The sequence below is a fragment of the Tupaia chinensis genome, unplaced genomic scaffold (assembly GCF_000334495.1).
Source record: "Tupaia chinensis unplaced genomic scaffold, TupChi_1.0 Scaffold000473_1, whole genome shotgun sequence".
NCBI classification, from domain to species: Eukaryota; Metazoa; Chordata; class Mammalia; order Scandentia; family Tupaiidae; genus Tupaia; species Tupaia belangeri.
The window spans coordinates 2,308,610-2,325,717 of NW_006159982.1; the positions used below are offsets into that span (position 1 = coordinate 2,308,610).

The window sequence follows — 17,108 nt, forward strand, 5'->3', positions numbered from 1 at the left end:
CTACATGAAAACAGGTATTTGACAAAGATTAACAAAATAATTAGCTAATCACTAGCAAAGGTTACTGAGCATATTTTTCTCCTAAAAACAAATGACACCATCTTTCTCAGTTCCTAAGCCACAGGTAACCATTGCTATTCAATGTCTACATTTGGAATTTGTCTTGGCTTTAATTTATTAATCAGTAGTAATCAGTAGCATTTTCTCAGTGTATTTTCTACATAAAAAGTATTAAATATATTAATATAGTTTCCATTTATACGTGCAGACCAGTTCTTTTTTCTTTTTAATTTATTCTACAATGTGGGGATAACTGCATTTATTTAGCAATTCCCTTACTTGTGGATATTTACATTGCTCCATTATTCCACCAGGAAACATTTTACCATAAAAGAAAGGCTTCCACAAGCAACCTGGTACATGCCACCTTATGCTCCTTATAGAGCATAGCTTCCGGCATAGAAAATGAAAATAGAACTGCTGCATTATGGGGAAATTAACTGTTTAAACTTAATAGATATTGCCAATTGTCTTCTATGGTGCTCATCTCACCTTACACTTCCTCAAACTGTGTTTGATTGTACATTTTGTTGCTCATTTGTCAAAATCCTCATTCCTCGTAGTCTGTCTCAGAAGTTATCTTCTCCATAAATAATGAGGGCTCTAATCCCTCCCTGCTCAGATTAACCCGAGCACTCTCCTCATTTGTACTTTCTTAATATCACCTTTTAAATTCCCTCCCTTCACATAGGTCTACTTCTTTTCCTATCACTTCTACTTGACTGTAAGCTCTTGAGGGTAGAGGCTATTACAGTCAACTTCACTAGTGAGCATGGTACTTGGTAAATATTAGGGACTCTGGAAATCTTTGTTCGACTGCTGTATTCTTGAGGAATTTCATATCCAAATAGGTAATAACTCCTTTTTATATACTGAAAAGAAAATCTAGAAGGATGAAAGAATTGAAAGCCAGCTAACTTTGAGAGACTAAGCAGAGTTGAACCAAGCCTGAAGCATAAGAACGTAGAATACAGTATTTTATTTTGTACGTAGCCACTTTATTCCTTCTGCCTTGTTTGTTATAAAGGAGTTTATAGAGTTCATTTCAACATGCTATCGGCAAACTTCTTCTTTCTAATCAGGGATATTTCTCATTACCTTCAGGGGCTGCCTGCAGTGTCTGACCTAGAAAAGGCTCACTCGACGTGCATCCAGCAGATGTACAAGCCGTAAGCGTGAAGCTGTAGTTGGTGTATGGCTGGAGACCTAGAAAGAGCAAGCAGGAAATAAAGTACATCTCGAGAGGATTATTTATTATCAATTAGGCACCAGAAGTAACATGCAGAGTTGCAAATATGATAGCCAAAAATTTTAAAGTACTCTTCTTAAATCACCTTTTTAATGAAGGTCTGAACTGCATAAGCAGTTAAGTACTGCTAAAAATTTTATTTACCCCTGATCAAATAAGAAATTCTCAGCCTTAGAAGAGAGCTTCAAATTGATGGAATATATTCCCCCCGTCTCTTGATCCCTGTGTATGAGATGTCATTGAAGAGGTTGTCCTACCTATGTGATCAGAGCACTCTATCTCCCAGTCCTTTCCATATTTAGAGAGCTCTAGCGTTCTCCTTATTTTATTTGAAAGTCCTCCCTTATATTATGTTGAAATCTTTCTATTGCTTCCACCTCTGGGGACATATGGAACAAATCTAATTTCTTTTCCACATGACAGTTCTTTAAAAATAAAAAGGTTAGACTCAACAATTTCTAGCCCCAAGCCATATTCAGCTTACATTAACACCAACAAACACTTAAAACAAACAAACAAACAAACAAAACTTTGCACTTTGTCACTGTAAATCCCAAGGTGTGTCATCTGACCGTTTTGGGGACTATGTTGGCTTTTTTCTTTACACATAGATTAAGGATAATTTGACTAAGAGATAGTGCTTGTCACTTCTTTCGTATTTGGAATATGATGAACCATAAAAACTGCTCAGTAAATTCTCAGGGTTAAAAAAGTGACTGAGTGTTTAGGATAGATGTTGTATATTATTGAGACCAGCAGATGGCGTAATGGTTATGTCACTGGACTCTCACATAGTCAACCACAGTTTGAGTCTCAGAACCGGTGGCTTGGGTGCATGTGCATGTATGCCCAAGATCTGAGAGGATAATGTAGAAGAAGAGATTGTGGTATAGCCATCCACCCTGGTTGGGTCATGTCTCTCTTTCTGTCTCTCTGTTTCTCTGGTGAGTGCACATGCCCTATAGCAAAAATCTCTCTCTCTCAAAAAAAGTTGTATATAAGTAGATTTTACCCCTCTGTGGCTGATGACGTTGGCCAAGTTATTTAACTTTTCTTTGCTTTGTTCTATAGCTCTGTAACTTGGGGAATCATTGTAGCATATAGTATATATAACAAGATGAAATGAGATACCCAGGGTAGTACTACAGTTTATCAGAAGCATCTTTTAAGACTCGGCAGCACTTCACAAGTTGTATGTTGAGGCTTGAAAGACATTTCTTCCCTTGACTCTCAGGAAGACTCAAACAATTTTGAAGTTTTTTTATATGTACTTTCTAATGTTTATTTATTCCAGGAGAGAGGAGAGAGGAGAGAGAGGGAGAGAGAGAGAGAGACAGAGAGAGAGAGAGAGAGGAATAGAGGCAGAGAGAAAGAGAGAGGGGGCAGGGAGAGGCAGAGGTAGAGACAGGTATCCCCAGTTTTAGATGGCCCAGATCACAGTCCGAGGTGCTCAGGGAGGGCCCAGGAGGCAAACCCAGGACCTTTCCTCTGTGGGTCTAGATGCATTACCACTATATGATCACTCAGATCTCAATGTTTTCTTTTATAAAATGGTGTTTTTTTTTTTGTTTGTTTGTTTATTTTTTAAAAAGAATATGACTTAGTCTATATGTCACATAATTGGGGTAGGGTATAGCATATATTCTCTGATTCCTACACTTATTTCCTCATGCATTTTAAACTATGTTTTTATTTATTATGTATTTTTGGTGGCATGACGTTTCCTCCAGAGACGTTCATGCGTCACCCTGTTACCATACGCAGATTGCTGCTCAAGTGCTACCTAGTTCAAGAGTTTAACTTCTCTATTTAAACACTACCGTCATCATTTTCTTATCCTCTCAAATTCATAACCTTCCACCTTTTCTGGTGTTTTGTTATATATCTTTTAAAAACGTATTATTTGTCTCTCCCTCTCTGATGTGAGTGTGTAGAGAGCAAAGTCTGTTTTGCTTACCACTGTATCCTTCGAATAGTGACAGGCGTAAAGAAGGTGCTTGTTAAGTGAATGACAAAATTAATGATCTGATTCCTTTGGAATTGGAGGAGTACTCTGGGTTCTCCACCAAAGCAATAATGTTCTGTCCCTGGGGCTGCTCCAGGATCCAGCTTCAGAGCCCTTTGTATTTCCTTATCAATTTAGTGATAAGGTGCAGGTACTTATTTGATTATAATCTTCCATTTGGTTGCTATGGAGGATTTACATAATTTTGATATTTACCTGATTTACAGATGAGAAATGTGACTAAAGATCTAAAGAATACCCAAGTCACCTATGTTTGATAAAAGCTTATGGGAAAATGCTAAGATTAGAAAATATAGAGCTCAAAAGAAAATGGAAGGGACTGTCCAAGATGAACGTCAGAGTTTGCAGTGGCCACTGGATCGACCTGACAATGTGTTCCCTTCACCCCTCACTGAAAGAGGCTCTTGGCCACTGGGACACTATTTCATCTGAATATTTTACTTTTTCTGTTAGAATGTAAGCCCTTTGAGAGTAGGGATGCTATCTTTAATTTTTAAAAAATCATTTTTTCACCTATAGTGCCTATTTCAGGTGTTCAGTGTTTGTTAAATAATATTTAAGAAAGCAAGTTTGTAAAAGAAATACTCCAGAAGCATGGCAGAGCTCTGGGGCTGTGATGCCTGCCATAGTATCACAGTGTGATCTGATGACAGGTCCTTGCTCATAATTCATAATTCTACAGGTATAACGCCTATTTCTTTGCTCTTTTTTTTGTAGAGGTTTTTGCCTTAAGGCATGTGCGCTCACTGGAGAGAGACAGACAGTGAGAGGGAAAGTGAGAAATCACCTCCCCGGGGAGATGATCTCACTGCAATCCCTTCTCCTTCATTCTCCTCCTGGGATCTTGGGCACATGTGCCCACAGTGAATTTCAAGCCACTGGGTCTGGGATTTAAACCACAGTCGGCCATGTGGAGTCCAGCAACGTAACCACTACACCATCTGCTGGACCCTATGTAACATCTATTTCTTCAGTAGAAGAGGCTTCCTTAGTTGCAAAATCTGAATGAAATAATAACAAAATTAGTATAATCTCTGTACTATAAATATTTTCTAGGTTGTTTTCCCCCTGAACGCTAAATGTCAGTATAGTCAGTAAAACCAAAGAGATATTCAATGATTTTTTTTCTTGAATATTCTGACAAAAAGAATGTCCTCCATTCTCTTTGTCATTCTGTACTCTGGCTGGTCTGGTTTCAAACATGGAGTGACTTCGGAAGAAAATTTTAGGATGGGTATTAGAAAGGAAAACTGATCCTCATGGAGGTATACAAAGGTAATTTAGAGGACTGACATTATTTGTAATGAGGATGATGGTTAGAAAAATTAATATATATAAAAATAGAAATTGTCATTTTGGGTCAGCCTGTGGCATGGTGGTTAAGGTGAATAGGTCCCACATTACTGACTGTGCAGCTCAAGTTCCAGACGTGGCAGGTTGAGAAACGTGCTGGGCGCGTGTCACGCATGCCCGAGGACCCCTCCAAAAAGGGAGAAATGGTGGCAAGGGACTGTGGTGTAACCATCCTTCATGGCGGGTGCTTTGTCACTTTTTTTTAATCTCTTGTGAGCACATGTACCTCTGGCAAATTAAAATCAGTGAATAAATGTGTGTGTGTGTGTGAGTGTGTGTATACATATAGAAAGCTTCAGTCCAGAAGTCAGAGGAGTTCAATACACACACACACATACACACAATTTATATATATATATATATATATACACACCTTTTGCACATTTCTTGTACAAACACACACACACACACACACACACACACACACACACACACATTAGTCTTTTATTGGCCCAGCCACATTGGTATGTCCTGCTGAGACGCTGTGCTCTGCGGGCTGGGACCAATGGGAGACCTGAATTTGTTTCCTAGTCCAACCTGAAGACTAGGCACAGGATGCAGACCTACAATCCCAGCGACTTAGGGAGGCTGAGGCAGGAGGATTTTGACACAGCAAGACTGTCTGAAAAAGACATAAATAGTAAGAAAGAAATTGTCATTAAAAAGTCTTTCTGGAGTTGAGTAGCAACCATTTAACCTGTAGCTAGAGCTCTAGAAGATGGCTACTTAGAGATCTTAGAGATGCTACAACAGTAGAGAAGCTAACTCCTGGCTAGTTCTTGGTGAACTGAGAAAGGAGAGCGTTAAAGGGTTTAAACTGCGTGGGGGTAGCTTCACACGGCAGAGTATAAGGCCTGGACAGGTGGGGGTGGAGGGAGCATGTTTCTCATAAAGCTACTGGGGTACTATAATGGAGGTGGAAAGAACTCAGCATTGATCAGAAAGCTTCAGTCCAGAAGTCAGAGGAGTTCAAACCTATGGCTGAATCAAGAGGAGTCAACATGGTAAGCTGGAAAAAAGAGACAAAGACCGAAGAACTAGAGAGACAAGAGTGAGGCCTGGGGATGCAAGTGGAGGTGAGGAGGATGATAATATTGGTCAAATTGATAAGCAGTTTGTCCTCAAGAGCTTGAGTCTGTCTCTGAAATGTGAGCATGCTGGCCAATCTAAAGGGACAAGTGAGGCAAAGGGCAGAAATCCTCTGGCTCATTTCAACTGATGTGTGCCAAGTGGCACACAACTTCACATCTGCCATACTGGCCCTCCAGGGCCCACTCCTGCTATTTATAATGCAACTCACATTTTCCCTTTGAGAAACCAGTCTTCTGGCCACCATCAGGCATGGTGCTGTATTGGTTCCACCTAGCGAGAGGAGTGTACACGTGACCCAGTCCTGGACATAGTCCCACATTCTCTTTACATGTTAGTAGCTCAGAACTGGGTGTGTGACATAATTCGGCCCATCGAACATGTAGACCTAGAACCAAATCTTTTGTTTTTAACACCTCATAGTTCCTTTCTCACCACACACAGCTTGAGAACAGAGTAGAGTTTAGAGAGGAAAAGAAATTGGGTTCTAAAGACATAATTTAGTAGTCTTGAATGAGTCATGCTTAAGGTCTACACTGATAATGAGTCATGCTTAAGGTCTACACTGATATTTTTACTCTCAGAAGCCAATAAATGCCTATTTGCTAAGTGTGTTTGTTTGTAAGATAAAATACTGTAAATAATACTGTCCTTAAAATTATAATTTATGGGGACCTATAGATGGTGTAATAGTTACGTTGCTGGACTCCCATGTGATTGACTGTGGTTTGAGTCCCAGATTTGGAGGCTTAAAACTCATGCTGGGCACATGTATGTATATATTTACACACACACACACACATATACATACACACACATATATATGTATATACATACACATACACACATAAATGTAATTTATGTCACATGCCTACATACAGGTTGACAATCTTATATATTACACATGAGGGACAAATGACTAGTATTACCTTATCCCAGGTGACTGGCTAGAAATCAAGCTAAGAAATGATAAGATTATAGGAGACCACACTAACCATATAAATAATCTAACAGAGAGAGGTTTCACTTTGATATCACCAGGCATCAGAACAAGTGTCATCTATCCCATTTATAGGTAGGGAAACAGAGGCTCAGAGAAGTAATTATCCTCACAGTGAATGAATGGTCAAGTTGGATAGAGGCAAAGCCATGACTTTGACACTAAATCCTATGTTCTCACCATCACGTCAGAAAGACAGCTAAAGACACAGACATTATTCAACAACTGCCTTCCTGCTGGCGATTAAACAGTATCCAAAAGGCATAAAAATGATATAAACTATATTGGTTGCTCTTTTTAAAAATTTTGTATTATTTTAAATGGAAAAATCCTATATTGCAGCTGCTTTTAAAATGAAAGGTGATCAAAGGATTTAGTTCAGGGCCAACCCATAGTTATATGGTCAAGGGAGCTGGATCCCACATGGCAGAGCATGGTTCAAATCTCAGCTCCAGCAGCTTGAAAAACATGACAGAGTATATGAATGCCCTGAATCCTTATGAGATGAAGAAAGAGAAGAAGAATTGTGGTATGGCCATACCCCATTGAGGGGTGCTTTCTCTCTCTCCTTCTCTCTTTCTTTTTAGTTAGTGTAGGTGCCCTCTGGCAATTAAAGAAAAGATTTAGTTCAAACTTAAGTCAATACAAAAACTATAAAGTTAACAAACTATTCAGGGTTTTTGTTGTTCTATTTTGATTCTTCTTTTCCTTGGATTCTATACATTAATAACATATACTTTATGAGAATCACAGCTATTTTTAAGGAAACTAGTTATTAGATACATATTAACTAATGTTTATTGAGGATTTACTACCAGTAAGCCCTCTGTGCGCACTTAGAGAGCATTTTCACCATCAATGCCTACACTAATCCCTGAGGTATGTGTTATTTTACAGATAAGGCAGTTAAGGCACAGACAGTTGAAGGAACTTGCCTTTGATCACAGAGATTAGAAAGGGTGAGGCCAGGATAGAAATTCATACACTTGGATCAGAAATATGGACCAGAGCCACTGGGTCAAGCTTCCTAGCTTTATAATAGAAATGATGGTGTAGGTAGCTCAAAATCCACTGAAGTTTCCAATCATCATCATCATCATCATCATCATCATCATCATCATCTAAGTGGGAATGTAGATAAACTGTTTTCACTCTGAATATGCTCATGAGTCATGGCCTAAGGCAGAGGAGCATGTCTAAGAGAGCACGCTGGGGACCAGCAGATGGCGTGATGGTTACGTTGCTGGATTCCCCCATAACTAACCGTGGTTTCAGTCCTGGACTTGGTGGCTTAAAACATACCAGGTGCATGTGCCCGAAATCCCAAGAGGAGAGGGGAGAAGAATGGATTGTGGTGTAGCCATCTTCCCTGTGGGGGTGATTTCTCTCTTTCTGTCTCTGTTTCTCTGGCAAGGGCACATGCCTATAGCAAAAAAGTATCTGGAAAAAAAAAGAGAGAGAGAGAGAGCACTCTAACGTTAGACTATTTGAGTTCTAATACTTACCTACCTACTACACATGATCAAGGCCAAGTTCTCTGGCTTGTAGGTACCTTAGTTTCTATACCTGTAAACTGTAGGCATGATAGTACAGACCATGACATATCCATGGGATATGGATTAATTTAAGGGAAGGCAATATCTGAATCCATAATTCTGTACATATATTTTTTTCCAGATTGCATGCATTTGTGTGCATGTTCATGCATATCCAAGTGAGAGAGAGAGAAAGAGAGAGAATGAGTGAGAAAGCACCCCTCAATGGGGTCTGGTCGTAACACAATCCTTTTTTCCTCTACTTCTCTATCCCATTAGGATCCTGAGTATACACACATGTGTATAGCTCTTTCTTTCTTTCTTTCTTTCTTTCTTTCTTTCTTTCTTTCTTTCTTTCTTTCTTTCTTTCTTTCTTTCTTTCTTTCTTTTGTTTTTGAGAGATTTTTGCTACAGGGCACATGTGCTCACTGGAGAAACAGAAAGAGACAGAGACAGAAAGTGATAAATCACCCCCCTGGGAGATGGCCACGCCATAATCCTTTCTCCTCCATTCTCCTCTTAGGATCTTGTGACACATGTCTGGCATGGGTTTCAAGCTTCTGGGTCCTAGACTTGAACTATAGTTGCCCATGTCCAGTGCCTTAAACACTATGCCACCTGTTGGCCCTTGCACAGCCTGTTTTTAAAACTCCAGGGCCCAAACTCAAACTGCAGTCAGTCATGTAGGATGTCACTTCCTATGCTCAGGGCTTAACTGCTGTGCCATAGGGTTGGCTCTATATGCTATTTTTTAGGTCTTTTTAAAATTTTATTTTTAAGTTTATTTCTTTTATGAAAGTGAGAAACAGAGAGAGAGGAGAGAAATGGACAGGCACTTTTTAGAAGATCCTTTTATGCTGTGATCACCTTCCTGCTGCTTAGTAGGATCTTGGGTACGAATACCTCACATGTTTCAGATCGACTTAAGACTCAAACCCTGGTTGGTCATGTGGTTTACAGCATTGCAGAGTCGCACACCACTGCCCATGCCATGGTGGCTGGGCAAGGTTTTCTATATTTCCTATATTTTAAAGACTGAATTACTAATAGTTTAGTTTAAATAATCTCTAAGGAAAGCATCAACTACTACCAGGAACAGATGATTTACATGAACTGGATGACCTTTCATATATACGACTCAGTAAAACTCCATAAAATCAACACATTTCAACTTGAATTTGCTATCATTTAAAGTAAGCCCCTGTTGGGGCTTACTCCTTAAGATGAGATATATATGAAATATTAGCAACAGTCAATGAAAAGGGCATGCCAATTGAAAAGTGCTCGTGAATTGATCAGGATGAGAAGAGGGAAATAAAGAGATGTCTCAAAGGAACCCTTCTGACTGTAACTTAATCCTGAAGTCGAAGGGTGGAAGGAGAAAAGAAAACATCATTCAAGTGCTCAGCATCAAATTAAAAGAGTAGGAAATAGCAGTTGTAGAGTAGAGAAAGGCAAATGCATGGAGGAAAGCCAAGTATTTAACATTTCACTATAGTGAAGATTACTGTGGCTGCAAATTACCTGAATTTCCCTATAGGGAATCATGTTCTCTTTTAAAGGAAAGAGGCATAATATAGCCAAACTCATTACAATTACACTTCCAAGTAACATTCCTTTCAAGAGTAAGTAAATGCCTGTTAAAAAGGGACTGCAAAAAGTCTGCCTATGGTTCATAAACATATGATTTGGAAAACAAAACTGATGTCAATGCAAGTTACATTTGATGCACTCTATAAAGAACAGCTTGCTTCAATTTTTAATCTTCAGATAAATAGTCAGGAAAAGGCACTTTGTCCATTATAATCTCAGATAGCTGTTGCTACTTCAAAGCATTCAGCCAATTATTCTGTAGTGTCATCTGCTATTTTCTAAATAATTACCAAATAGTACTAAAGAATGTGTAATTCAACAGCTCTTTGATCAGCTTGTTAGTAGGTTAGTAAGTGAGTAGTTCAAGCGCTAAGACACCGGGGTTACTTGAAACAAGTTTTTGGTAGATGATTATCAAGTACTGTAAATAACCACCCACGGGCAAGTAACCTGTCCTTGCACCAGTTCACCCATACTGGATGTTTGACTTGGCCCCCCTGACTCACACATCCAGTTCCTGCCGTTGTAGTAATGATTCTTCTTTTACCCTCACATAGTGATTCCCTATAGAGCACCTCTACCCCAGGGGACTCCCAACAACCATGGGTAGCACTGAATGTGACAGATTGAGTGCTATCAGGACACTACTTGAAACTATCTGACCATACGTGCCAATCTGGATGCTCAAAACTGATACATCAGGGCATCACAGAATTGCGTGAGAGACATCTAAAGTGCATTTAAATTATGATTTGTCTTCAAGGATCAGAAGAAATTCTTCAAGAACTCAAATGCTGAAATCTTTTCTTTCTCGAAGTTTCTTTATTGAGTTGTCTGAAAAGTCATGACACATTTTTGCATAGAAAAATACGTAATAACTTTTCTGACAACCCAGTATTCCTTTCATGAGAGTGAGAGAAAGACAAGCATCCTCAATAGGGCTTGCCCTCTCCCACCCCCCAGCCTTCTCAGCCAGCTAGGATCACAAGTATGCACACCATTTGCATACAAGGCAACTGGAGAACCAGACCCATAATCTTCCATATGGATCCAGTATCACTTGAGCAGAGTGTTTCTGCTATACCACCAATCTGGCCAGGAAGTTCTTCATTTTAGATGGTATCATTCGTCATAGTCTCAGCACCTCTGCGTCCCACTTAGACGAGTCAATATCCTGAGAAGCCTTGGTACTGTCCACTTCTGTGCTCTATGGATTCAACTTACACCGCATATGAACTGGACAGTGAAACATCAAAATAAAGTGACTCTTGCATGGCACACACTTCATGATTTTTGGTTCTTACTACTTGCAACATGCTAAATTGCATTCTTAATTCTTTCTGTATTTTATATGAAATTCTGAGTCATGGCCTAGGTTCCCCTCCCCATTATAGTAGTAATCAGGCTTATTCATTCCCCAATACCCATTAAGACTATTATTAAGATAGTCATCTAGGAAAGACACTTGCTTTCAGTTCTACTAAAAAATTTTAGTAAATGTTTTTCTTTTTTTGGAGTTGAGTATTATACAGGTCTGAGATCTGTTCTCTGCATTTTCGTAGAATTTTCTTCTCTAAAAACAAAATGGGGTCATCAAATGGCAGCAAAGCTTGGTAATTCCCAAATGCATGATAACAAGGACACTGCAGAGAAAAGGGGATGATTAGAACTGTTGGGGCAAACAGAATTAGTGATTTCCCAGGCAAAGCACCTGGAAATATTTGTTATTTCATGGGAATTATTTTTTCTTTAAATATTAATATCTAGGCACCTATGAACTATAATTCTTTGGCTTTTGTATCATATTAATAGTTGTAGCAAGTTTCAAGAAAGGAAGAAAGAATAACTGATGCTATGGTATTTTAGGGGGTGGTGCAAGTGGTCAGGCACAGAATTAGATTTCCTAAGAGTTGAATAAATGAAAATAAAATTCTCTTATTTTCACATGTCTGATGCTTGGTGGTCAATAATTAATTATTGTGTGTGGTGAGTGCAGTATAGCCAAAGATCTTCTATGTATAACAGAAGATGCTCCCGAAGCTGTTCGAAAAACATGATGGTCATCCTCATTTTCTATGTTTCAATTAATAAAATACACCACCAATAAATTCAGGGCTGGCTTCATAGGCTTGCAACCTGTGGTCAAACACAAGGTCTCATGCTTAGAAGTACCCACACTTACTTCAATGTTGTGCTTTTACTGTCTGGAAATTCTTCATGATTTCTGAACAAGGAGCCTGGCATTTTCATTTTGCACTGGGCCCGGGAAGTTATATAACTTATCTTGCCTGAGATTTAGAGGTGTGTGACAGTGGAATTTTTATCTCCAATCAAAATGGAATGTAGTTATTTAGATACTAGTTTACTATTCAATATTTATGCATTCAACGAATGTTTTTTGAATATGTTAAATACTCTGATAGTTTCCAAGGACACAGTGGCAAGCAGGAAACTATTGTCTCTGCCTTTGAAAAGCTTTAACTGCTGATTGAGGAATAGAAACAGGAAAAAAGGATGAATGACAAAATGCAATAAATCTCACTAAAGCAAAGCTACTATGGACACACACAGTTGAGTTATCTAAAAGTAAAATTCCCTTACAAAGATTTCCCACACTTTGTTATTTTGATGGTCAAACTATGTCCTCCATTTTTTAAAAATGAATTTCAGAATAGCACGAGTATTACATTTTTTGTCACAACCAGCATATTAGGGTGTGTGCTATTTACACACAAGGTTTTCACTAATTTCTAAGAGAACAGAAAAGAGAGGCAAATCATTCTCTCCTTGCTAATTTAAAGCTAGTGAATCTTTCCTTTTAAGTGAAATGCAAAGACCAGCAACTTCTAATTAATTATTTTGAAAACAGTTTCCCCAGAGTTAAGAAGCACATAAGCTCTCCTGCCTGCTGCTAAAGAGGACACGATTAATTCATTTTTTTCTCGGTGCCCTTAATTATTTAGTTAATCCTTCTGCCTTCACCCCTACCCCCTAAGCCCACATTAGGAGGTCCGCATGTAAAGTCGTGCTAACCCAAAGCGAAACAATGCCGTAGCTGACATCCAAATTGTTCTGTACAGGGCGGTGGATGTGTTTAGTCATAAATGATATGAAAAGGTCTTTTATTGACAAGCTGCCATGCGTTGTTTGCATTAGCGAATATGAGAAGATGATGGCTGCTACCCCTTCGTCCCGGTGGTATTCAGCTCAGTGAGATAGCAGAAAACGCTTCAGTTTACTTAAAGCATTGATAACACCTCTAAATAATTAACCGAGGACTTCCTGTCTTCAATTACCTAATGCTTTTTTTAACATCTTGAGAGGATTATAAGCAATTTATGGATTTCACATGATGAGTGCATTCGCCACTATTCCCACAAAGCATTTACGGGATCAGGTTTCTAAAGCTTTGAGGTAATTAAAAATAAGCATGGAGACGAAGGGGCTGAGGCAAGGTGCTGGCTTTCCCTCCTGTCATTTCTAAGGACCCAGATTTTCAGGCTCCAAGACGACTAGTGCTACAGCTTCATTAGCGCTCTGTTGCTTAGGGAATGTCAAGGTTTTGAAAATGATGAGAAAATCAAAACATTTATCCTAGGGGGTTCAGGCAGCTCTTTGATCAAACATGTGAGATGGAATGGGAAATAAATTTGATTATTTTAGTTCATTCCATGAATTCAATAGAACCGTCTTTCACATCATAAAATACTTCCATACTGCATTTGGTCAGTCAGCTAACCATGGAACTGCATTTTTCCAGGCTGATAAAATGCATAACATTATATAGATTTCAGGTTTTAGATTATCTAATGCCTAATCTCGTTCTTGTCCCATAGGAACTGCATACAGGAGTCTCTGTAGTTAGTAGGTTTTGCTGAATGAGGAGTTTATTTCCTCATTCAACAAAGAAATCCTTCCTTAGGGCTGTATTGCTCAAGTGAATTATTCTCCAAATCTAAAACAGAACAGAGGGATAGATCAAATGACTTTGAAAGGCTTTTTCCTTTTTTTTTTTTTTTTTTAAATAGATAAATTGACTTTGAAAGGTTTTTTCCATTTTTTTTTTTTTACGATTTTGTAAAAATTAAAGCTATGTAGAAGAAAAAAACTTTAGAATACTATATTTATTCTAATAAATATAGCACCAAGGTGTATGTATCAAATCCTTTGACATACAAATATCCATTAAAAATGACAATGAAGAAAAGAACTCGTGGCGTGAAGGTATTTAAGAAAAAGCCTTTGCAATTATTTTATAATTAATGAGGCTATCAATCCCATCAGTTTGAACATTGAATTTGGTCTTTTGGCACATAAATACTGGTTTCTAAAAAATGCAAATGAATACAGCTGGCAACAATTCAAAGCCAATGCTGGTTAAGTAGAAAGAGATAAGAAAAAAAATATCTTTGACCTTGTATCTCAGTTTATTATAAAATCTTTACTGGTTTAAACATATACTGGTTTACCTTTAAGGTACAAAGTCTTAATGTACCTTAACTTAGCTTTCAAAACTCTGTAATTAATATCCTCTTGTCTACTCCAAGTCATTCTTTTATCTCTTAGTTTGTTTGTTTAAGTTCATTCATTCATTTCTTTGGCCAACAGATCTTCATGCTTTGGTCTATCCCAGTCTCAGCCAGCTTGGATCAAGGCATGCCCAAGAAAATTCTGAAATTTGAACCCAGGACCTTTTCCATGGGGGTCTAGTTTCATTACCACTGTACACTGCCTGTCTGCCCAAATTCTTTTGATTTCTACCACTGTATTCTGTAAAGAATTCTGCTGTAGTAGCCATTACACTGTCTTTGCAGTTATGCCTTTACTTGCCAATCTTCTCTATTGCTAAGGGTATCTTAAGAGCAGCAGTCTTATTTACCCCACTTGGTACTGTATTTAAAACACAGCACACAGACCACTCATTTTTTTGTCAGGGAATGAAATAGTATCCTGATTTTCTTACAGGTAGAGGGAGGCAATGCTTTGGACACCCTGAACAAGTCGGCTTTCTTTCCCATCTTTAGAATGTAGTTGTAAAAACATCCCTAGCTTATAGAGATGTGATAACAATCAAATAAGTCAAAATGCAAAAATTCTTTAAAATGATAAAGTACCATATAAAGGCAAAGTTATATAAAACAACATTATGTCGATCACTTGTGATGATTTTCACCTCAAGTGAAATAAGATATAAGGAACAAATTTGATCGTTTGAATTGATGAGGGCTTTTCCCATCCCCATTATCATTGATTTAGCTCAGGATCTTGAGATAAGGAATGCAATGTGCTAGTCCACAAAAATGTATTAAGCACCTTCTGCAGACTTATACTTTTGAAAAAAAAAAATTGGAGATTCTGTCAATGACTGCTTCTGTATGTGTTAGGAAATTATGGCATGTAAGAGCAAAACATGATGAATTTATTTTTCTACTTGTATAGTGTAGCCTATGTCTGTTCTTAGGAAAAATCAGCCACATTTTTCCAGACCTTTCTGCACTTGTGAATTTCATTATCTGTGTTTTCAATACTGCCTACAAAGTGTGGGGTCCAAGAGAAGGAGGTCATTCACTCAGGAGGTCTTGGAAGGAGCTGTCTGACAATAGGGAAAGTGAAAGTTTGTGGGGCTGGCAGGTGGCGTGGTGGCTGAGGGCGCTGGACTCGCGCATGGCCACCTGTGGTTCAGGTCCTGGACCTGGCGGCTTGCTTTCTCACTCTCTCTCTCTCTCCGCCCCTCTCTGGTCAAATTGAAATAGATAAATAAATAAATAAGTAAATTATCTTTTTTTTTTTTTGAATGGAAGTTTGTTAAATCTTGCCTGTGATCTCCAGATTTAAATTTACACAATTGTTCGGGATGATTCAGTAGACCCAAATAGTGAACTAAGCTATTTAATCTCTCAACATAGGCATTTTAGCATCTCTCTATCCCATACATTTGTGATAAGAATTAAATTAGTGCATGCAAAGTGCTTAGGAGGGCATTTGACACATGCTTCATTTATCTACTCCCCAAAGATTCATTTAGGTCCTATCGGCATATTAAGGACTATTCCAAGTGCTCAAGCTACATCATTGAACAAACTGGACATGGTCTCTACTTTCTTGGTGCCTACTTTCAAGTGGAGGAGAGACATAAAAAAGACAAAAACAAATGGTTAAATATCAGGCACTGGGAAGTCTGTGATGAAAAATGAAACAAGGTGACATGGTGGTGTGTTAGAGAAGCTACCCCAGACTGGTTAAGTCAGAAAATGACACTCGAATGAAAATAATGTTAATTATTATTATAATCACTACCAGCAATGATCTAACATTATGCTGTTTTACCATACAATTATTATATTACTAAAACTAATTGTAATAAACAATGTTAAAATAAACCTTAAAAAGAACATGATTACTATTAATTAGCATTAATAATAATAACAAATAGTCACAACCAGTCACCTGTCACCTAGTTCTGAGTATTAATCGCCTACTATGTAGATAAATGTTAGTCCCTGGCTAATTTTCCCCTGTCTTTCCATACATTCTTGGCTATCTTAGTCCCTTTATCTATGAATATATCCTTGGGGAATGAAAATGCATCTTACTGTTTGTTTGGGGAAAAAAAAGTTAATACTGATGCAAAAACCCTACACATAATATACACATAATGCATATCAATGCCAAATAGAAATTATTTCTGAAGTTATCTGCTGTTGTGGCTTATTGCTGCCAGTGTGGGCACTTCTATTAGCATGGATAAGTGGGACCTGACCATATGTCAAGACAACGTGTCCTTTTGGAGTGACCTCATATATCAAACACACACCCCTGGGATGTTTCCCCCCACCCCCAACCACAATGACAGACTCCTCCAGGAGGTTTTCCTTTTTTTTTTTTTTTACCTGTGACCGTATGCTGCCTCCTGTCAGTGGTGTCAGTGTAGATGAGACCTTGCCCAACCTGCTTGAGCTGGTACTCTTTAATGACGCCATTTGGTTTCTCAGGGACACTCCAGCTCAGGTGCAGAGCTGTAGCACTTAGGGCTGTGATTCTCGGTGGCAGGATGTTCTCTGGAACTCCTTGGGTAGTAGCTGCAACTACCTGAAAACACAGGAATTAAGCAGCAATTTATTGTAATAGTACACTAGGTATCCTCATCAATGAGAATGTCACTTTTGCTTTAAAATGTTGTCTGGCCTGGCATATCATTAGCAG

General features: G+C 38.4%; 1 protein-coding gene across 1 annotated transcript in view; it reads right to left on the reverse strand.

Annotated features, from left to right (window-relative positions):
• The window catches only part of USH2A (usherin), an 819,384-nt gene that overhangs the window by 154,205 nt on the left and 648,071 nt on the right, over positions 1-17,108 (reverse strand). The window contains exons 54-55 of the mRNA XM_006155854.1: positions 16,796-16,994; positions 1,159-1,266 (exon numbers count right to left, since the gene is read on the reverse strand). Coding sequence (XP_006155916.1) covers positions 1,159-1,266; positions 16,796-16,994 — 307 coding nt within the window. The remainder of the gene's footprint in view (positions 1-1,158; positions 1,267-16,795; positions 16,995-17,108) is intronic.